The 24,893-nt window shown below is 39.4% G+C and overlaps 1 protein-coding gene across 1 annotated transcript in view; it reads right to left on the bottom strand.

Annotated features, from left to right (window-relative positions):
- Positions 1-19,780: 19,780 nt before the first annotated feature.
- LOC140239863 (uncharacterized) overlaps positions 19,781-24,893 on the bottom strand; it is a 78,837-nt gene continuing 73,724 nt past the window's right edge. Inside the window, exon 11 of the mRNA XM_072319682.1 lies at positions 19,781-20,055. Within this exon, the coding sequence (XP_072175783.1) occupies positions 19,781-20,055 (275 nt within the window). The remainder of the gene's footprint in view (positions 20,056-24,893) is intronic.

Raw genomic sequence — 24,893 nt, 5'->3', positions numbered from 1 at the left:
TCTTCTTCTTCTTTTTTTTTTTGAGTTCTCTGTTGAAAAGAGTCGGGCATTCATATATTTACAGTTATTTAGTTATTTACAGTTCGTGTGGCACTGATAGTTTTCCGCTGAGTGTTCCTTTTTTTTCAGTCTACTTTACAGTTAACGAGTCAGGAATTCACTATAGTTCACATGAGTGTTCACATGATAACACCTGACCTGAAATATGTAAGTCTGTCTGGTGGTCGCGATTGTCTGTGCGATCGTCGAAGCTCTACTCCGTTCTGCTGCGGAGCGGTATGACGATCACGCTGCGTGTCATCGTGAAGGTCGAAGTCGGTGTGGTCGTCGCGTTCTCGCGAATCTGGCTTTTGTGGAGCGGGGATTTGGCGTATTTGCGACATGTATCTCATCGCTGTCTCGTTTCCCCTGCGAAGTTTTACGCTTCCACCTTTTCTCGCGATAACCACCCACGGTTTGGGGTCGAATCGCGAGGAGAATTTGTCTCGCTTTCTCTGCGTGATGATAACATGATCACCCTGGTTGACATTCCGTGGTCGCGAGCGTTTCTTGTTGTCGTGATACGCCTTCATGTTCGCTTTGTATCGCTGATCGTGTCGTCTCGCACTGGCGTACGCTCTGCGAGTTGGCGTTGGCGTTGACGACAACTTCGTGCGAAGCTCTCGATTGTATAGGAGCTTTGCCGGTGTCGCCAGTGTTGCCGGATGAGGCGTCGAGCGATAGATGAGCAGAAAAGCTAGCATAGCTCGATGCCAATCACGGTTGCTATTTCTCGCTGTTCTGATCGCTTTCATGAGAGTAGCGTTGAATCTCTCAACTTCCGCGTTTGCTTGTGGATGGTAGGTTGTGACGCGGCGGTGTTCGACAGCGATCGCTTTCATGTATTCCGCGAACTCCTGCGAAATAAACTGCGGTCCGTTGTCCGTCACGATTTCGTCTGGAAATCCATGCTGCGCGAAGATTTTATCTAGCCGCGACGTGATCACTTGCGATGTCGTTGATCTGAGGATTTCAACTTCTGGCCACCGCGTAGCTGCATCTACGACGACTAGAAGCGTTTCTCCAGTCGGTAGAGGTCCACACAAGTCGATGTGGAGTCTGCTCCACGGAGCGCGAGGCATGGGCGATGGCTGGAGAGGCACAGAGGGAGGAGCTGGCATCTCAGCTTGGCAGGCTGAGCAGTTTCGAACTAGTGTCTCTGCATCGACATCGATTCTCGGCCACCAAACTTTTGTGCGTAGGGCCTGCTTCAGTCTCACAATGCCCTGAAGCGGCTAGTGTGCGATGTCGAGCGTTTGCTTTCGCAGCACAGTAGGGATGACGATGCGAGTTTGGCGAAGAAGAAGACCATTCTTCGTCGATAGCTCGTCGCGAACTCGTTGATACGCGGATAATCGCGGGTTGTCGGGCCACTTGCCTGTATTCACCGCATCGATCACCTGTTGGATTTCGGAGTCGGCAAGGGAGGCTGTGGTGATTTGTTGTCGCGAAAGTGCTCGTGGTATTGCGTGCGTCAGAATTGCGTCAATGTACTCTTCTGCGATATTTCGATCGCGATGAGGTTGATCAATCGGTAGACGTGACAAAACATCAGCTGGATTTGTCTTCCCTGGCATATGCCTAATCGTGAAGCGATATTGCTGTAGGCGTAGGGCCCATCGTTCAATGCGTGCGTGTGGTCGACCGTGCGGTCCGTAGATGTATAGGAGCGGCTTGTGGTCGGTGTGGAGAACAAACTCAGTTCCGTATAAGTAGAGATGAAATCTCTCACAACCCCACACGACAGCTAACGCTTCTCGTTCGATTTGCGAATACCGACGTTCCACATCAGAGAGCGTGCGACTAGCATACGCGACCGGGCGTGTTTTCCCGTTGATCGTCTGCGTAAGAACAGCACCGAGACCGACGGGGCTGGCATCGACTCGTAGCTCGGTCGGTGCTCTCGTGACGAAATGTGCCATGACTTCGTCGCTCGTCAGGGCATGTCGAAGTCGGTCGAATGATTGCTGCTGCTCAGGACCCCAAATCCATGGCTGGTCCGCGCGAGTAAGTCGGCGAAGGGGCTCGGCAATGGTGGCAAGATTTGGGATCAGTCGCGCACAATAATTCACTAATCCCAAGAACGAGCGAACTTCTGAGGAGTTTGTCGGCTGTCGAGCTTCTTTGATGGCCGCTATTCGAGCGTCATCGGCTGCGATGCCGTCTCTCGAAATCACGAAGCCGAAGAATTTGATTTTCGGCACCCGGAAGATGCACTTCTCCGGATTCACGGTAAGGTGACGGTCGCTGAGTCGTCTCAGCACGGCGTGGAGGCGGGCATCGTGCTCGGCGATGTCCCTCCCGAACACCACGATGTCGTCCGAGATGTTCTTTACGCCTTCCAGTCCTTGCAATGCGGTCTGCATGGCATACTGATATGCCTCGCTTGCTGATGACAATCCGAAAATCAGTCTCTTATAACGCATCACACCACGATGTGTCATGAATGTCGTTATATCTCGTGAGGTCTCTTCGAGTTCAATTTGGTGGTATCCCCACTTTAGATCCAGCTTATAGAACACCACGGCACCGTTGAGTGCGGTAAGGGTCTCGTCTAGGGTGGGGATCGGCTGGCGCTCTCTTTTCACCGCTAGATTGGCTTTTCGCATATCTACAGAGACTCGTATGTCCCCATTTGGCTTTGGAACTACCACAAGCGGGCTCGCCCACGATGTCGGGCCGGACACAGGCTCGATGATGTCCATGTCGATTAGCTCTTGAAGTTTTTTGTCCACCTTTTCACGGAGGTGAAACGGTATCCGACGGGCTGGCTGAGCAATAGGGGCTATGTTCGGATCAACTTGTACACGCACCTTGTATTCCGTGAGCTTACCGAAACCGGCAAAAACTTCTGGATATTGACGCTGGAGGTCATCGACGTGGTGGCTGGCAAGATGAGCGTCAATGTGAACGGCGCTGGCGTTCTGATTTGTCTCTTGTACACTCTCGTCTGCGACTCGAATTAGCTGTAGCGCTGCGGCTGTGTCTCGCCCAAGAAGACATCCACTGCTTCCGTGCACGACAACGAATCGTGCTGTCGTGGAAAGTTGAGTCGAGCACGAAGTCCTAGCGCTGAATTCCCCAATCACTGGCAATGGGGTTGTAGCACCGTACGGAAACAGGCGAATATGAGTGGGGGTCAATCGCAGATCAGTCGTTGATGCGCGGCCTCTCATCCACTCATATGTGCGGGCGTCTATTATATTTACCGACGCTCCGGTGTCGACCAGCATGTCGATTTCGATGTCCGCTATTTTGACGCGGGTCTTGTTTCGCGACTGCCCAATGGTGAAGAGACGGTGGGTGTCCGTGGCAGGCGTTTCACCAGTCTCACTGCCGTTGTCGTGGTGGCTGGCGATCTCGTCGTCGAATGGCTGTAAATTACTGAGTTCTTCAGCCACTGAATTCACGCCTTTCGAGCTGCTGCTGCGACAAACTCGAGAATAATGTCCGATTTTATGACACTTTCTGCACTCCTGTCCTCTAGCTGGGCACTGTTGATCTGGAGGTTGATGTCCGTTGATTCCACAGTTAGAACACGGTCCAAAGTTAGATTGGCGCGAGTGCTGTGGCGCGTATAATCCTCTTCCTCCTCCTGTGCGGTGTCGACCGCGATTTGAGAACCGCCGACCACGCCTGTCATTAGGCGCTCGATAGCCCTGTCTAGCAGTCACTTCGTCTACGTGTTCAGTGGAGGGGGTCGAGTTCTTCATCTCCATCGCCGAGGCTTGGCGATCGGCTGCTTCCGCAGCACGAGCGATAGAGAGAAGACCAGTCAGCTTAAGGTCCGGCTCTCTCAGCAGTCGACGGCGTAGCGACTTGGAGTTGCATTTGTCAATGAACTGATCTCGAATGTGTTCGTCCTCGTTGGCACCGAATTCACACGTGGAGGAGAGCGTCTTAAGCCTCATGTAGTACTCATCAACAGACTCGCTGTCACGTTGCTCACATTGGCGGAATGAGTGTCTCTCGAATGCAACGTTTTTCTTTGGCACAAAATAGCCTGCCAAGGCTGACATAGCAGAGGTGTAAGATGTTCCCCCATTCAGAGTGGCAAAAAGCTGCTGCACATCTGGTCCGACGCAGTGAAGAAGAATTGCCCGTTTTGCTGCATCTTCTGTGACTCCCGTAGCGGCAATGTAGTACTCGAATGACGTTTTCCACTTCGACCAAGCATGCGATGCTCTGGCCGAAATATCGAAGGGAGCAGGCGGAGTAAGCATCCTCGTCGCCATTTTTATGTTTTTTATGTGTGTGAGGATGAAGTCGGACTCTAAGACTCAGTGAGAGAATGAAGGAGGCATGACTGCTTTGCTCTGGAGTCAAAACGCAAGTGTGCTTTATTCACTGTTCTCCGGTATATCAATCCAACACATTTACATTTGATATATACTGTACATTATATTTACAAAACATGACCCGGTGACTTTCCGGTGTTGTTTACAATATATTGCTGATATGGTGTGATGAGGTGATGATAAATGACGGGGAGAGCGGAAAGGAAGTAGGAACAGAAAGTAGCTGTCGGTGTATCAAAGATCATGATGAGAGAAAGAAACCAGAGAACGATAAGAACTTGACAGTGGAAGGGTGGCGGTGAGATGGCTGACTATGGAATGAATGAAACATGCTGTTTACTGCTACACCATAGATAGTCACAATATGTCTCGTGCAGACACAATATAGTTTGATTTACAGATTTTTTAACATAATTTTTTAATGTTTAATACAACCATAAAAAAACACTAATGCAATCATATCAGGATTATAAGATCCATCAGTGAATATCAGACAGGCTCTATCTAATTCTATCATTACCAGGGCAATGCACCCGTGCTGCATAGATCAACTCGAACAGTTAGAAAAGTAGGTAACCAGGTCATTACCATTGCAACACAGCATAAGCAGTACTGTATAGACTGACTTGAATAGTTACACGCAGTAGATCTACAAAGAAACTTAACTGAGAAAATGAGTCAAGGTAACTTCATTTAATGATTACAGTTCCTTCAACAGATAATTAGTGACATACTTGTAAAATGGACCCCACCACTGTCTCTCTATCATCAGTACTAAATAATACGGCAGCTTACCTGTTACATCCCCACCATGTGGTGTTCAATATGGTGCTTTCTTGCACAATACAGGGCTAATACTGAGGTATGTGGCCCCACCAAACGACCTTTAATATGTTGATTGATACAGCAACAGGACCAGTTTCCACTGCATACAATAGCAATACACTTCATTTGGCATAGGACCTACTCGTGAAGTAGGCCCCACCACTGCGTGTCGGTACTAATACTACAGCGGCTCGCCTGTTTATACTCGTGAATTCAGCCCCACCGTGTGGCGTTCATCGGTACATAAAGCACAGCGTTGGGGCTTTCTTCCACAGTATAATAGACATTATGCATATGACGTCACACGGTCTTACCAACTGAAGGGCGCCCTCCCTCAGAGGGCAAGCGATGCGTTGCTAGAGCGTGCTTTTACACGCGAGGCAATGGGCATTTACACACAACATCGGTGTTTCTTTTACTGTCTTTTCTATTGCATGTAATCTACAGCCCTAGATCGGGAAATTCAAGCTTGTATAGCAAACTCGACATTTGAGGTATGCATTGCACTCACCAGGTTAATGATATATCCAACATTTTGGCACAATTTTCATGAAAAAAGATGCAACTACCAGCGGTCGTAACAGCTCATCAACCTACGAACCCGTTAGCCAATCACATGTGAGGTAGATTTCTACGTGTTTTTTACTAAAACACGTACCTCGCATGTGATTGGCTAATGAAATTCAAAATGGCGACATACATTCAGCGAACGGCGATGTTGCGCTATGGATACAAATTTCTGCGATATAACCTAGAAATTCTGTAGTTACTGTGAGTATTTCGATTGCACAATGTGAGAAAATTACCCAAATATTGCTGCATAATGTGTCATGTCATGTCAAACTTGTTTGATGGTAAGAAAAAACCTGCCACTAGCCTGGGGACTGGCGGCGAGTGAGGCGATCGCCGCTAGCGCGCATAGGAAAAGCACATAACAAGCTGCACGCCTCTGCGATGTCAAGGACTTCGCTTGCCCTCTAAGATGGCGTCGCGAGAGGTTGTCAAGCGAGTGATGACGTCAATGCATAAGGTCAATACTTGTGAATGCGGCCCCACCAAACGGTGTTTACGAGCAATTGATACAGAGGCGGGGCCGATTTCCACAGCATAGTCCTCCCTTTCTCCCGTTTTTTTTTCCTTTGGTCTTCATGTTTTATTCTTGGAAAGACTCCCCAATGTCCCTCGACTAATTCAACAGCCAATTCAACTATAAGTACAACCCTAACCTAATTTACTTGCTTAATTGCTAAATGCACGAGTGCAAGCACACTGCTGTGGGGCCGATTTCACGATTTTGCCCTTCATTCTATCCTTGGAAAGACTTCCTCATGACCCTTGATTATTCTTACCATAGGTATACAACCCTACGCTAAACTAACGGCATACTTGTTAAATAGGTCCCACCACGAATGTCAGTATTGGTTCACAGCGGCTCGCCTGTTTATACACACGCAGCCCTGTTGCTGTAAGTCCACCCTATGTTAGTAACGTTAGTAGTAATTTACCTTGCTTGGCATTGCATCGCCGAAAAGTACCCTGTTTACACACACAGCCCTGTTGCTGTAAGTCCACCCTATACGTTAGTAGTAGGCCTACTGGTAATTTACCTTGCTTGGTATTGCATCGCCGAAAAGTACCGGTAAATCTACCCTGTTTATACACACGCAGCCCTGTTGCTAATTGCTGTAAGTCCACCCTATAATATCTGGTAGTAGCTACTAGTATCAGAGGACTAGTACTGTAGTAGTAAATTTACCTTGCTTGGTATTGCATCGTCGAGCAGAACCCGTAGATCAAAAGGTTTAATTTACTAAAACATATCATATAGTACTAACATTTGATAGAGCTCTAACGTTAGAGCTCTACACTACAGCCTTGTACAGGTAAACATTTAGCTGGTAGCCAACACGTAAAATACATAATTTACATTTATTGATGCACGACGAGCCCTGTTTCTGGTGCCGGTGCATGGTGGGGCCCATTTCACGATTTTCCCCAGCAGATTATTGATCCCATTGAATGATTAATTATAAAATTTGTAATAAGACCCAAATTTGACATTCTACGTTGCTCATTAAATCAACTCAACATGTTCAAAGTAGAGTATGATGCCCATCTCGGTCCCGACACAAAGATGCACATATGGGACTGACTTAATCTGGGCATCGTACAGATAAGTAAACTCACCTTTCACAGCTGTATTTCCACTGCTTAGCCTTGCATTTCTTCAACACTGCTTCATTTTTCCACTTTTCGTACCACTTTTTAGATCACCGGCAGTCTTGGGTCTTTCATCCATTATGAAACTGGCGCTCCGACAAAATGAGTCATTTTATAAGTCGTACGGGGAGTTTTCCCGTAATGAGCCGAAAATGAAGGGGAAGCACTGCTCGGGTCGAAATTTTTTTATGATGGATTTTGATTCCTTGATGTTTTATCTATTTGTACAGAAAATTTCAGCATGTAAAAATGAGTACAAGTGTCCCAAATCACAGTTTTTCTGAGACAATTTTTTTCGGTTACATTTTTTTCGAACGCTCGCCTTTGCGCTGCGTTTCGCACCTATTGTTCTTGCCCGATCGAGACTCCGCCTCCGTTGCTAGGGCGTATGCTAATGAAGCATTGCTCTTGACCCCATTGAAGACAAAACAAAGCATGGTGCGCGCGGCGGCGTCGGCGGCCAAGCGGCGAGGGCTTTAGAATTACGCAATAATAGTGAGCTGACCAAGGCTATCGATTGCATGACCAGCGAGTTGCGTTTGATACATGCACCATATTCATGAAGTGGTGATTGATGTGACGCACAAATCGCGCTGAAAAAATTAATTCCAACGAACGATCACGCAAAATTTATGTTACTTTATCAATGACCTAGTACATGATCACATATCGAACTTGAAACCTCGTTATGCGTGTGTGTACTTTTACAACCGTTATTGGACTCATTAATGAATTCATTCAAATAATTATAACTTTCGTTCCCTGGTATCTGACTTGCTGTTTAAAGTTAATCTTTGGAGATATAGTAAGGCCTAAGCTGTCAATTATTCTCGTTTTTATAAAGTCGACAATTCGTGTGATAATTAGCCAAATGTATGTAATGCGTACTATTATTTCCCTGGTTAATAAAACTTATTGCCCTATTTCTTATAATGGTTTGGGCCGCGACGGCATGGAGAGAAATCGGAAGACAAACATTATTAATGCCCAAATAGCTCGTGTTCCCTTTGGAGGATATTCTGACTCTTGTCATCTGTGTATATTTTAGAAGTAGGACCTATTTGAGAAAGTGACAGAAAGCTGTGTCGCAACTCAAAAGTGTGCTTCTTCATTAGGTGATACGCTATCAGCGTATCACCTATTGTGATTGTCAAAATCTCTCTTTATTTTTTTTTATTCTTCTTTCTTTCTGGACAATTTTGTGTCGTCAATATCTCAACAATGACATTACGGAATGACATGAAATTTTCAGTCAACATGTCTCATAACAATATCTAGCCACAATAAGGTTTTCATGACAGTAACATATCTATGACGTCATCTAGGCGCCATTTTGTGATTTTCGGACCTTGTCACATGATCGATCATAACTTCATAACTAGACGTCATTTCTGTATCATTTTCGGTGGACATGAAGTTCAGGTCACGCTCTATCTTACCTTTTAACGCTAGTTACCCAGGTCTTCATTACGCGCGCGTACGCGCGCGTCAAAATTTTAAAAGGCTCAAAACGACTTCCCAATGGGAAATCTCGAAGTTTCAGACAATTTTAAGCGTTTCAAACATTTTCTCGCGTGCGCGTCCGTCCGCGCAATTTCGCGCGCAGAGGGCGTAAGCAACATGAAAATGCAATTTTTTTGACTGATTTGGATTCCTGATACTTTGAGTAACAACATCAATTGATTTTCGATCGATTTCGACCTATAACAAAGGAATGCACTGGCGTCAAAGTTGAAATTCCACGTGCGCGTCTTTCTGCAAATATAGTGAAAAAACATGTCTTTGTTTATTTAGCCATAGCTCTTTAAATCGTCCGTTGACCCTATATTTCTATTGCATATTACAAAAGTATGTGAATTGTAAATAACATTGCTAGTATCAATATTGCCAGGAAAACGCGATGACGTCATCATATCGTCATTTTAAATAAAAAAAGTGGAATTGATTTTTTTGAGGTACTGTTTCTGACATTCATTTGCTCGTATCTCTGTTGTTTAAGCTCAATATTATCCCAAATTCACATATGTTGTACTTTAAACATTTGCCTTTCAAGTCTATGTCATGGTTTTGAAATTTGATGACGTCATCATACTTTAAATTGTGATTGAAAGTAAAGATGCAAAATCGGACAAGTTTACGTGTTATGTCTATGGGAGGTGATTTTTTTTAAAACCATCCATTGACTTGACAACGTTTAAGCACCTTTATCTCAGCTGATTTTGCTTCATTTCCTCTGAAATTTAAGTATGTTGTAGCTGAGACAATAAGCTGCAGTAATCATGCATTTTGTTCTTTGAAATCTTCTCATGAGGTTGACAATTTTGCAGTTTAAAACTGAAAATGAGAATGGAATGCGGACCAAACGATTCCTGATTCATCTTTCACGTACATAAGTTTACGTTCCTCTACTTTTCTCGTCGAGACGTATGGCCGAGTGGTTAGAGGCGTCGTCTTAGAAACGTGAGGTTGCACACGTACGGGTTCGATCCTCACAAGAGCACGAAAGAAAATAATTTTTTTTTTACTTTTTTTCTTCAATGGAGTACTACACCTTCGTCCATGTAGAAATCACGTTTGCATGTAAATACACCTATACGCACACACTCACACAGTATACCTTTGTTTTGCGTTGGAGACTGCATTACTTCGACTGCTGCAAAATTTTGCAGGCTGGGCTTTTCAAACTGATATAGTATATTTAACAAAGTGAAATTTGTTCATATCAATTCAGTAACACAATGTAGTCGTGGTTACTTTGTGCTGATTTATACATGTAACAAGCTATACATTTTTAAAAAGGTATTCAGTCTTCTGTATTGATGATTATTTGTCATTTAGTGGTTTTTGTGGAGTTTCAGATAGTGATAAAAAGTATGGATGATATTAAAGTGCAGCGATAATTCCTACAGTTAGTTCAAAGTTGTGTTACAGATGTTTGATACATACATTTAGCATTGTGTGTGTGTATATACGTGTGTATACAGGTTGGCCATATAACACATTCTAGACAATTAATCTTAATTGATTAGCAAACGTGATCAGCTATGGAACTGAATAAGGTACTAATGTATGATGTTAATGATTCTAATTAAACTGTGACGAGTTTAAAGGGATAGCATAACTGTGTGTAAAAATAAGGCAATTATAAGGAAATTTTAGGGCAATTTGATAACCATGCCTATAATAATTTCATACAGGTACTAATACCTGCCTCATCTTCATGTGGTAGATTGTCGTGTCAGTAGCAAACTGACAACGTACGATGAATGTGTTATACATTGAACAACTGTCTTTCAAGTCCATAACGTTCCCCATAATTTCCCGTCGAGACGTGTGGCCGAGTGGTTAAAGGCGACTTCTCAGAGACGTGAGGTTGCTGGTTCGAACCCCACAAGATCACGAAACAAAATACTTAGATACTTTACTGTTTTTTTTTTCTTCAATTTTGTATTACATATTCGTCCATGTAGAAATCACGTTCGTATATAAACGCACCTATACACACACAGAGACACACACACACGCCATATCCCTCTTTTTTGTGTGTTGGAGACCACATTGCTTCGACTGCAGCAAATTTTGCAGGTTGACTTTGTCAAAGCGATCATAGTATGTAATGACGACGACTGAGGTGTTGTACTTTGAACAATTGTCTTTCAAGACGATGTCATTGTTTTGTAATTTGATGACGTCATTACATTGAAAATTGTGATTAAAGGCAAGGTATCAAAACCACCCGATTATAGGTTTTATGTCTGCGGGACGTATTTTTCCCAAGTTGCCAGAAATGGCATAGCGACCTCAGTCGTTACAAGGCCGCTTTTCCGTCTAGCAATGCAATAGATGTTCACACGGCCACGTTAGTTGAGTGGGCATTGACTTTCCCCCTGTTATATCTATACATTGTTGTTGTTTTTTTGTCTTACCATTTCCGTGGATGACCCGTGGCCGAGTGGTTACAGAAACGGTTTCGCATGCACGCTCAATATAACTTCAAGGTGCCTATATCACATTCTTTTCTTTGTCGATCACAGATGACTGTCATCTGATGACCACAAGCGTATCACCTAACTCGTCCTCAATGTGACGAGTTTTCATGTCTCGTTTTGTTTTGTTTTTTTTAATGATAGCTGTTTGTCGTGTATTGCGTGTAGCTGACAAGTGAGAGGACAAGTCTGCAAAGAATTTGGCTAACAGCTTTGCGAAGTAGCAGCGCTAATTGCCTATTGAATTGCGTATTCTGAGGAATTCCGAATGAAAGAACTCGGGCGACACTGTTCACGCCTTGTATCCGAGTAAACCCCGCATCAACGAAGCCTTGAACAATGAAAGGTAAACTTCCTGCAGCTATCAAGGGGTGGATAATCACGCAACCAGTATTCTTTCTTCGCCGTTGATAGTAGAATCAGTGACGTAATGGAGCAACAGTGTTGGAGGATCGGCATTATGTCTGCTAATTTGTAAAAGAATTTTTCAGTCCCCTTTTGTGTTCAGAGCCACAGTCAGGGACGCTAACTTACTTTATCTTCTACAAGCTATCGTTACTATCTAAAATGTGAATTTTATGAAAGGTTCAAAGTGATCGCGGAATCAGTTCTTCTGCGTGACACCAGGCTTTTATAATAGCATACCAAGTTTAAATCGTTTACCTGTATAAAAAGGGCGGGAATACACACTTATCGCAATCTTCCGGATTTGAGAGTGATACACTCTACTATTTTTCTTCATCTTTCCCTCGACAAAGACCATGGTAATTCAAAACAAACAAACAAACAAACAAACAAACAAACAAACAAACAAATAAACAAACAAACCAACAAGCAGTTGCATTACATCAGAACGTACAGAATTTTTGTGTTTCATGTATGTATAGGTCATCTCTTTTTTTTTTTTTTGATAGTAGGTATTTGTTGTCGTTTTTACAGCGTTTCCTAATAAATGCCTTTAGCGAAAACCCAACACAACTTTTATCAAGGAGGGGTGGGAACTTAGATTTAAATATAACATAGTTTACAGAAATCAGACATGTAAATAAGGCAATCATACACATCCGCATGGCCGGTTGTAATCTCTTACTTTGACTATTAAACATGATCGCCTGCATTTACGTGCTTTTTCTAATTTCTTGAACTTTGCCTCATTTTCTCTTTCTTTCTTTTTTTTTAACAATTGTTCGCAACATTCAAAAATCGTAACAGTCTGCTGTCCCATAATATAATGTTCCATTTGATTCGTCACTTATTGTTGGTCGGGTGACGCCAAATGTGGGAATCTCGAGCGATGATACATGGCATTTTGTTTGTTGGTTTCCGTCTCATCGCTCAAAAGTATTTTGCAGAGGTATCATCTACAAGACTTAACTGATGGTTTACAGAAGTGATCATCAATTCAGTAAGGATTAGTCAAGTCATGAATTCACTTTACCCATCAGGTCTAATCGAATTACGACATTGTTGGGGTAACCGCGCCTTTTTATTCTCATGGTTCAAACTAATTCTTGACATAATCAAAACAAATAATTTTTATATAATTTCTCAAAATACTCAAAAGATGGCCTAAGTCAAAACTTTCTACAAAGATTGCATACGGCAATCTTTACTGGCCTAAACAAGTTTTCTAGAGCTATCAGTTCCCCCTATGACGATGACTTCGATTGCGTTTTGAACTTGTACCAAACTACTTTCAAAACAGCTATTACCATTATAGTTCGATTAATGAACCAGTCTTTTGAATTCATAACCAACATTCGTAATCGTAACATTATACTGTCAATAAAAGTTGGAAAATGTAAATGCTATAATAATAGCGCAAAATAAATGAGTAACGATTATCTTCATACATTCTAATTCCTAAGTGATATCGCTACGAAAATGACACATGGTTTGACTACTGCTTCAAGCAAATAAAAGTAAAAAGGAATGGGATATACTTCTAATGATAGTACCACGCCGTACAATGCATTCCCCTGTATTTGGTAACGTTTAGTTACGTTTCTGTGCTCTTTATGTACGGAAAATAAAAGGCAGATTGATGCTATTAACATGCTAACACACAACGCATTCAAAATGTGTTTTTTTTTTAATACACCGTGTACAATGTAATGTTTTAGTATACGGTTTGAAACTTTGAATTTGCGAGTCCTTTATAAAGTTATAAGGGTTATTACATTATCAAGCAAAAATTAAAGTATTTAGGGATTCGGATTTGCGCAGAAGACTAACAATGCTATATATGGCGATCGTTCGCAACAGAGACAATCCGCTTCAATAGATATACAATGTAATTCTGTTTTCATAAATTGAAAGAGAAACGAAAAGAAGTCAACTTTTTAACTTCATTTAGCTTTCTCACCAATTGAACTTGATTTGATCTGCCATGCATGATATCGCTGTGTGTTCTATCAATTCTATTGAATTATTTAATTGGCGTGCTTGTTTTTTATGCAGAATATTACAGGTAAGTATAATTCATTGAAGTTCATAATGTTTGTACATATGGCGTGTTCGTTGTTTTGTATCTTCATTTTTATAATATATCACGTGTCCATTATCTGATTCTGACCACGAAAATATGGCGACTGTTTAAATGCGGAGTATGTACTGGAAAACTAATGTCTCCTGCCAGTATAGACAAACTAATTTCTAGTCTATCCCCGCTTGAAATGCAAATGAAATTATAAAAAAAAAACCCGAAGTTCGACTTTCAGCAGATTTCAACCGTTTTGTATAGTGCCTGATACACGTAATGGACACAATTCTTTAGCACATAAGCAATCACACAACTTTCGGGAATAAATGTATGTCTTAATGATTGTATCTCATGGAAGAAAACTCGTCTCCTTGCCTGAAATTTAGCTTCTTCCTTTTCAAGCTTGCGGGAAAGTGTAGTTGAACGTCAATCGCAATCATAAAGAGAGGCACATCCTTCAAATAAGCACAGGAGTACTGAGACACACTACGAAATAAAAACAGGCCTTTTATCACTATTGACAACGCATGACATTGAATTGAAATGCTTTTTTTTCTTGGGGAGGGGGTAATACAATTGATTATTCCGAAGATTCGTTAATCACACAATGAAATATGGTTCGCTATTAGCTTAGGTTCGTTAACAAGTTCCTTTTCCGGTGGTTCCTTTACCCGAAAGTGCAAGCAATCATAAGGTTTGTGAATACAAAACGAAGTGAGGAAGGCCTCAGTATTAATTCCGATCATTTGTCAGTATAATTATCTATACTCCACTTCTCAAATGCAGAAAGATTGTAACTGCAAATGTGATGTAAAAAAAAAACCCATTAAGCTTAAGCTACAAGTTAATGGTTCTTTATTTGCTATGCTATTACAAAAGTGACTGGGAATAAGAAGTATATTTATGATACAATCATAATAAACCCAACGTGAAGCTGTCAAGCCTACATCAACCTTTGCTTCTGATACGTATAGTATGTGCAGCATTGACAAGCGTGATAAGCGATAATTACCGTGCACGCAACGCCTATAAAGTAAATGTGCCTAATATGGCGGGAATTCAGAATGTTACGGCTGTATACAGCTGCAACAGAACAGACGCGAAAGCAGTCTTTGATGCTCTGCAACATTACGACCATGTGCATAATTTGAGGGTTTTTAGTACACGCAAAGAACACGATCTCAAAAGACGACTATCGTTAATTAACTTCATTTACTTTTTCTACCGATGCTGTCTTTTGAACCCCCGCCTACAATAGGTTCTCAGGTTCTATTTAGGTATTGGTACTTGCTAAACGCATCCTCTTTAGTTTCCATTGACAACAACATGGGAGGAGAATGGACTCGATCAACGCCCTCGCTAAAAGACGCTTCTCGTAATACGCATTGCGTGCCTTTTTTTTCTACTGTTTCCTATTGTTTGTGAGTTAAGAACTTGCGGCAAACTACACCGCAGCCGACACACAACGCGTACCGACTCATTCATGCGGCGCAAGCGGCACGGACACAAACGCACCGAAGTTTACATTCGGGCTGCCGTATTGGTCAGAATCGTTCATGATGGACCTGTCCTGCGATTGGTTAATTATCTTACACACCCAAGTTATCGCCTTATACGGTAGTGCGTGCGATGGAGCGTAAACGCCGTCGCTACGCAGGACTGTTGTATTGTTTCGTCCCGTGAAAGAAACAGGTTGTGAGCTTGAACATAGCCTGAACTTTGAAAGCGATTTTCTCCGTTATTTAGAAAATGGACTGACATCATAAGCGTAGTTAATATTCGTTTTTATGATCTATAGGGATGTCGAAATGAGTTGTATTACATATCAGTGTAAAGCTTGTAGAATTCACATATAGGCATAACTACGATTTCATTTTTTGCGACTTTTGACTCATTCCGACGGAGCGCATCACATTATATACTTTCGACTGATAGCCATGGTTCTGTACAGCACTACAGACAACAGTGGTAGTGATCCATGACCGTGAAGAATTGCCATTGAACTATGTAGTGCAGTATCGCTGCATGTAATAGTACGTGTTGCATGTTCTCATTGGTCAGAGCACCCCTAGCTGGCGTGCTCTGACCAATCAGAGACCGGAATAGAGAAATTGGATATAGCGCCTTTTGGTTGAAAGCAAAAATGGATTTAGCGCCTTTTGGTTGAAAGCGTGAATTTCATGTTTGATTTTTTCATATTTCCTCAAACAATTTTGATTAAATTTTTAGTGCCTTATATGCACATGACAAAGATCTGTTCGAATCATGCGAAAGATGGAGTTCGATAAAAATTGGATTTAGCGCCTTTTGGAAGCAAGCTCTTCATATATATTTCAATCCTCAAGAAAGAGGTTGAACGGATTCATTCCTTCATTTATTCATTCCTTCATTCCTTCATTCATACATTCATTCATATTTTTATTTCCAATCAATATACATGAACATAGGTAATACAAACGTCAAATTATTGTAACATATGATACAGCTAAAAAGCGAGCTTGTACAGCGTACTTCCCTCACTTTAAATACTAAAGTTACATTAGTGCAATACATCAAAACATAGCTTACAAAACTACAATACATGAACCGTACAAGTTAATCATTGGAAGAATACACTTTTCATTACATCGATGATAACACGAGGCATGCGCATTCACAAACACACACACACACACACACACGTTCATGCATACATATACATACACACACAGAAGAGAGTAGGGAAAGAGAGAGAGAGAGAGGGAGAGGAGGGGGAGTAGAGAGAGCGAAGGGCAGGTCAGCATTCTCGATGGAGGGTGAAGAAAAAAGAGCAACAATTTCAAATCAGGCAAACTAATCATGAGGTACATATAAACTTATTACATATTTCTTTAAATTACTAGAAAAGATTTCAAATTAGTAGAATATTTTATGTTTTTCTCGAGGGAATTCCATAATTTTGGACTACTGTAAATAAACGTTGATTTTGTAAAAAGGGTTCCAGTAAAGGGCAAAAGATTCTCATATGTTTGGAGAGTGGGGTATTTATGAATATTTTTATTCTTAATAAACATATTTTCAAAAACAAAATTAAGTGAATTTGTATGTAAACTATGCATAAATTGACCAAAATAATAATAACTTAAATCCCTAACTTTCAATACCCTATTCTCGAAAATAAATCGTCAGTATGGGAACATCTGGAGGTATTGCATATTACTCGAAGTGCTTTTTTGTTTAACAAAAATAATCAATTCAATAAGTTGAATTCGTATTGTCCCATAATGTAACTCCATACGTTAGATACGGAAAAGCAAATGTTGAATATAACATAAACAACGTTCTAACAGGAAAACAAAACTTTACTTTTTAATTACACCTACAATTACTGGAAATTGTACGGCATATACGATCTATGTTTCCAAGAAAGATTACTATCTACAGTTAAACCAAAAAAAGTAACAAAATAAACCTGTTTAATCACTTCATTTTCAAAAATTATATCATGTGGCAATTAACAAGGGTAATACTAAATAACATCACATTTATTTTTGCAAATTAAGCGATAATCTATTTGCTCTTAGCCATTGCATTATTTTTTTCAATACTTCATTCATGATATCAACTAATGTATGAGAATTTGAATGAGAAAAGAAAAGATTAGAATCATCTGCAAATGATGTGAAAAAGGAGAACATTTGAAGATTTTGGAAAATCATTGATATAAATGATAAAAAGCAATGGCCCTAGTATATTTCCTTGTGGAATTCCACAATAAACTGAACTCAAAGAAGATTTTTTCATTGTTTATAAAAAAAGTATTTTCTGTCTTTCAAATAGCTTCTGAACCACTCCAAGGTCTTCCCACGTATACCATAATGATTAAGTTTATAATAAAGAGTGTCGTGGTTTATCGTGTCGAAGGCCTTGGAGAGGTCCAGGAAGATTCCTGCAGCATGTTGAAACTTATCAACGGCCCGCGGTACTTTTTTCAGTGAAAGCTAATATTTCATGTGTTGTGCTATGTTTTTCTTTTGCGGAATCCAACTTGATATTTTGACAAAATGTCATCTTTATTTAAAAATTCTATAACTCGAGAATATATTACATTTTCTAATGTTTTAGATATACAAGATAAAAGTGAAATAGGTCTGTAATCATTCAATTCTTCCCTAGATGGACTACCCTTACTAAAAATGTGAATTATTTTTGAGATTTTCATAGCATCTGTTACCTGCCTTTGTGACATTGATAAAATTAAAAATATGAAACAGCAGTTCAATAATATAAATTATTATATCTTTTAATGATATGTTATCAATGTCATCACAAACAGAACTTCTTTCTGAAGGTAAATTATGAACAATATCTAAAATCTCATATACTGTTACAGGGGGAAAAGAATTGAATTTTGATTACTTACATCCAAGTAATCATAAAATTCATTACTAAACAAAGGGATATTTTCACAAAGACTCCGGCCAACAGTAGAAAGTGTTAATTAGATATTTCTGCTATTATACGTAAATCTTTTATTTCAGATCCATCATTCTTAAGTTTAGAAATATTTCTTTCCTTATGCTTATTCAATGTTTCATTGATCAATTTACAAGTATTACGCATATCATTTTTACACAAATCTAATTTTCTTACGTACTAATTCTTTTTTTTTTCTCTATACAAACTACCATAGTGAGAGTATTTTCATATGCAGTATATTTATCACGGGATTGCTGTTTTTTTTTTTTTTTTTTTGTAGCCTTGTACAAATAGCACGAACTATTTCTACGATTATTCAAACATAATGACTTTGACACCCATGGCAATCTTGGATCACATTTGTAACTACGCAACTTCTTTTTATCAAACTAAAGGAATATGTACATCTTACAAAGTAACAATCTTATTTATGAAAATGTCATAAGCTACATTCGTTTCTTGCAACACATATAAATCTGACCAGTCAATTACCATCAAAGACTCTTGAAACCGGACTATATCTTGAGGTGTAAACTTACGCCGTCTTTCATAATTCTGAAATTTTTAATCCTGAAATGTAACGATGAACACATATAAATTGCATAATGATAAGATATATCCGTAATTATAATAGCAAAATCAGGAAGAGGGTTTACATTACAAAAAAAAAATGATAAAGATTATCCATCAAGGTGGCAGATTGTTCTGTTTAATACATGGGTTGGTTTTGAAATCAAGGGTGAGAAATATGCAGAGAGCGTAATATTGAGAAATTCCTCGGTATAATGCGAATAATTAAATTTGCTTAGATCAATATTAAAGTCGCTCATTGAAATACATTCCTTATTCAAAAGTGTAACTTCTTGTAATATTTCATTAAAATCTATAATAAAAAAATGATTTTATATTAGCATCAGGGGGCCAGTTAATTTCGCTTAATCAAATATTTTTCCGATTAGGCACTTTAATTTCTATAAATAAGGATTCAACAAACCTTTCAATTCAACAAATATCTTTTCATAAAACAAAGTCACAATTGGATTTAACATTAAAAGCAACATCTCCACCAGTTGTTATATTTGTTATTTTTTATCAATTCATATCCTGGAAGAAAGAGGCAGTATTATCAGTGAGTCATGCTGTAAGCCCAATTACTGAAAAAATGAGTCCATGAAATTATATAAAAAATACGCAAATTATCATTTTTTTTATTTATACTTCTTATTTCCATCATAAACTTCTTATATTCATCATATTTAATTATTCTTTTTATATTCATCGGAGAACACTTCTTCAGGATCGCATATTAAAATGAAATTGTTACTTCGTTTCTGTTATTGCTTTAAGCTATTGTCAGGCATTGGTGTATTGTAATAGGAGTTGTAGCTCGAAAAAAAAGAAAGAAAATCAGACAGACAGAGAGAAAGGAAGAAACTGTCAGGGAAAGGAATAAAGTGTTACACCTGCTTTAATTATATGACAGTGCACCAGGATGACTCGGCAATACTCTCCTTGTCACTATCTTTAAGGTTGTAGGCATTCTGATCGCAATATCCTAAAGTCGTCCACAGAAACTGCAGCATCTTGATGTCCTTATCGACGTCCTCCTCGTGATTTTTCTCTGTGTAATTTTCCAGAAGTAAAACATTTTTGTCAGGTATTTCAAATTGTTCCAAAGTCTCGACTACCGTCGCCTTCGGTGCGTTGCATTCATCCGCGTGGGTTATGACGATCTGCGGAGGCATCACTGTGCGCAATATTGAACGATACATTTGAATTTGTATCAATTCGAGATATTACAAATCAAAATTAGTGTCAGTTGCAGGTATATGGCGTTTATAATGCTTGTTTAATTAGCATTAACGTTTTATATGCATGAAAAACAAGGGAGCAAACACAACAAATCGAATGAAAAAAAACAAACACCTATGTTCTCTATCGAGACGAACCTTCTTACTGGTACGTTCCGACTTCGTGGGCACTTACACCGCCGATTTAAATACATTTATTGTATAATCTGTCATCGAGTAAGAGTTACTCAGTAGGCGAGTTCCCTGAATCTATTTCCATTCACACATTCTCGATTCGAGGTGCGCACACTTTATCATCTGTCTCCTAGATTATATTTGCAAGTTTGTTTGTTTGTTTTTTTGTGCGTGTTGATCCTTAATAGCTCAAAAACTATACACTCGATAACACTGTCATTGACATGAGTAATAATTGAATAGTGTTCAATTTAGTTTGAGGTAATTTGAGTATGAGAGAATCAGTTTCGTTAAATCCATGATTAATTTTAAACCTCATTTCAAGATTTTGGTCAAATTTGAACCCTCTGTATAAAAATGAACTTTACCATGTTAACACAGGAACCAATGATATGTATGTGAGGGTGTGCTTACAATGACCCTGAACATGATGAACAATAGATATGATTACCACGAGTACAACCTTTTCATAGCTCTGCTGACTAGGCTTCTGGTCTCTTAGACCCCGTTTACAGTGCGAGGCCGAGCCGCGGCCGAGCCCACCTTCATTTCAGTGTAAACGCGCAAAATGCCAAATGCGAGACCCAAATTGGCCTCGCATTTGGCCACGCTCTGGAGGTGGTCTCGGCCGCGGCCGAACCGCGGCCGAGCCCGACCTTTTCTCAGTGTAAACGCAAACTGGGCCAAATGCGCGGCCAATTTTAGTCTGACTTCCTAACCCTCTGCCTGTACTATTTCGCTATTCAGGATATTAACCCCCTCACAACGTCGAAAACTAGTATAGTTTAAGGTGGTTTTGTCCTGCAAAGGATTTTTTCCTTCGGCAAAGGCCTTTGCCCGAACGGCGACTTCGTCGCCACGGAATTCAGTTGGCAAAGGGTCTGAAAACCAGACAATACCAAATTGCGTTTGTTTACAAGCAGAGCGCCACAACGACAAAATATTGACAGGTTTGAATCAAAAGCCCGGCGGTGTAAACGGACAAAATTGCGGGGCTCTGCCTCGCAATTGAGGAAGGGCTCGGCCGCGGCTCGGCCCAGCCCCGCACTGTAAACGGGGTGTTACTGCAAGACACATGAATGTTTTTTTTAATAATTCATTGAATTGAATTGAATAACTGAAACTGCACTGCTCTTGCACTCGAGACACAGTGAACAGTTCCAGCACGTTTATTTTCATATTTCACTTGACATCAAAATACATCCAAAAAAGAATACAAACCAAGCAAGATACAAAATATGTCATACGTCGGGACATGAACAGAAAGTGTGTCAGCATACATAATGTACATAAGACTATTCTCTATAACTTGTGAAATATGATGGAACCGCAAAAGCAAAGCTTGTAAACGCAGGTTCAATGAAAAAATACCGGTGTAAATTTGCTATGCAATCAATGGAGATAGGACACAAAGTAATAATGACGAAACGATTTGAAAGCTAAAATATCAAAGTACAAAGGGAAAAAGAAATAAAAGAATAAAAAGAAAAAGTGAAATAACAAAACAAAAAAAAAAGAACCCAAAGAATAAGAACTGAGTGAAAATATGCCATATAGGTACACAGGTATATACGTGCACATTATCTATAATCAACTTCATAATGAGTTCAAAATGTTCATACAAATACGGATGCAGTGATTATATAACGGGAGCATAAACCAGAAATATACATTGAACGAGGATACTGCGCATATAACATATTGAAATATTCTAATCAGACTGATTATATTCATTTATTAACATTATTTTCAATTTTTGTTTAAATGTAAACATACTAGAACAATTGATTAAATCGGCGGGAAGGTCATTCCAGAATTTAGGTCCGGTAAAAACAATTGTTTTTTGAGCAAGGAGTGTGCGAGTACGTGGAAGGTGAAATGATTCTCTTTGTCTTGTGGGGTCTGCATGGACGGCATAGTTTTTCTGAAACATATGAGTAAATACGTCAGGCAAGCCGTTGGCTGATAACTGAAACATAAATGTGCCTAAGTTGTATAAAAACAAGACAGCAACCTTAAGGAGTCTATTTTCAAAGAAGAAATGATTCGTGTGACAATAATAATCGGCTAGATTTACTGAACGAATAGCCCGTTTTTGTAGTTTGAACATTTTATCAATGTATAATTTGGCACAGTTTCCCCAGGCAAGTATTCCGTAACAGAGGTATACAGGGTAAAATGAGCGTTGAATATAAATTTTTCAAAATATACTTTGGAAAAAAAATGTTTTAGCTTATTTAAAATCCCAGTATTTCTCGAAAGCATTTTAGATAAATAGTTTATAATCATGATATTTCCATGTTAATTCATGGTCAATATGAAGACCTAAAAATTTAAACGATTTAACTTGAATCAAACAATCATTATTCATTTTTATATCGCCATGCAAATGGATCACAGAATTACTAAATAACATATAAACAGTTTTGTTTATAATAAGAGACAACTTGTTTGCTTGGATCCACATTTGAACTGACTTTAATTCTCTGTTCACTACATCTAAAAGGGTTGTTGGGTTTCGATGGGAAAAAAACATATTAGAATCATCGGCAAAAAGAAGAAAAGATAAAACATTAGATGAATTTTTGAAATAATTTATATAAAGAATAAACAAAAGTGGGTCTAAAAGGGATCCTTGAGGGACCCCACAAGATAGTGTTTTTAAGTTGGAACTGAAGCCGTTGATATTTACAAACTTTTTCCTGTTATTTAGGTAGCTCCTGAACCAGTCCAAGGCCTTTCCACGTATCCCATAGTGCGAGAGTTTGTATAACAAAATACCGTGATCGATAGTGTCAAAGGCCTTGGACAGGTCCAGGAATATACCAACAGTATGTGACGAGTCGTCAATAGCGTGGGCTACTTTATCGATAAAAGCAAGCACAGCATGAGTAGTAGAGTGTTTTTTTCCTAAATCCAAATTGAGACTCACAAAAAATATTGCATTCGTTTAGGAACTTGATTACACGAGAATATATCAACTGTTCAAGAATCTTAGACATCGCCGTCAAAAGAGAAATTGGACGATAATTACTTGCTTATTATCTTTTTTTATAAATCGGAACAACTTTCATTTGACTAGGCACTACGCCAGTAACAAGGGACAGATTGAATATATATGTTAAAGGAGACAATATTGCCGATATAATATTCTTCAGTAAAAAAAAATGTAATACCATCATGTCCAGCACTCTTTTTTGCTTTCAACTTCAGAACTACATCCCTCACCTCGTATTCTTGGATGGGAGTAAAAAACACAGATTGAAGATTTGGATCAGTTAGAAAATAATGAAATTCTTTATCTGTTACTGGGATATTACTAGCAAGACTGGGGCCTAAATCAACAACAACAAAAAATCATTAAACGCATTAGCAACATGTACCGGATTTTGGATCGAGATACCATGCTGAGATATTTCCTTCACTTGTTCCGATTTATCTTTAACTCTGAGAACTTCATTAAACACCTTACTCTTGGTATCATTTTTGCAAATCTCAAAGTTGTTGTAAGAATATTACGATAACGTGCTTATTTACCTTTCGTATTTTCATTCGGATTCCTCTTGTATTTACAAAATAAATTATTCTTATGCTTGATAGACTTAAGGAGGGATTTGGTTATCCAAGGCATTCTTGGTGTTTTTTTATAGGTAGAACGGGTGGATTGTCGTAAAGGAATAATTTCATCATAAAGCCTAGAAAATTTATCCAGAAAAGTATGAAATGCAGTTTCTGCATCATTATCAATACCAAAAACTTTTTCCCAGTTAGCAGTCAACAATCTCTCCCTGAGTCTATCGATGTTGCTCTCAGAAAAATCACGAAAAGTAAATCTTTGAGTCTTAAGACAACAGCTTTTCACAAGAGGAACCTTGGCGTATATCGGGAAATGATCAGATATATCAGATACTATAACACCAGATGATACAAACGAAATATCGTTAGAAAAAAATATTGTCTATCAAGGTGGATGATGTATCAGTCACACGGGTAGGTTTTCTAATTAACGGTATAAGATATTTGGATAACATCAGGTCTAAAAATTCTTTGCAGTGGACATTTTCATTGTAATGAAGCAAATTCAAATTAAAGTCCCCCATGATAAAAATATTCTTTTGGTGTAGGGAAGGCGTTGGCAACAAATCAGAAAACGTTTCAAAAAAGTCCCGGAAATTGGAAGAAGGTGGCTTATAAACTTCACCAACTACAATATTCTTTTGTTTTGATATTTCAATTTCAATAAGAATACATTCCAAACTATCACACATTATATTCAAATCCTTCAATTTTTCAACTTCCAAATTGTTTGTAACAAATAAACCTACACCACCCCCTCTCCTATCAAGCCTATTATTCGAATGAAAAGTATACCCTGGAATAGAATAAAATTAAGACGGCAAACAATCAGATTTCACTTGATTTAAAAAAGTTTCCAGCTCATCAATCTTTTTATTAATGGTGGATCTTTTTATATTCATGATGGATGTGAATCTTTTTATATTCCTGATGGATTGCCTTAGGCACTGCTGGTCTGAATTTATGATAAAGGGTAAAATGCATGCAAATGAAAAAAAAAAAAACCAAACAAACAAACATGTTT

This window comes from Diadema setosum, chromosome 16 (genome assembly GCF_964275005.1).
Source record: "Diadema setosum chromosome 16, eeDiaSeto1, whole genome shotgun sequence".
NCBI lineage: Eukaryota > Metazoa > Echinodermata > Echinoidea > Diadematoida > Diadematidae > Diadema > Diadema setosum.
The sequence above is the reverse complement of the archived record's forward strand: the minus strand, read 5'-3'. Positions and strand labels throughout refer to the sequence as shown.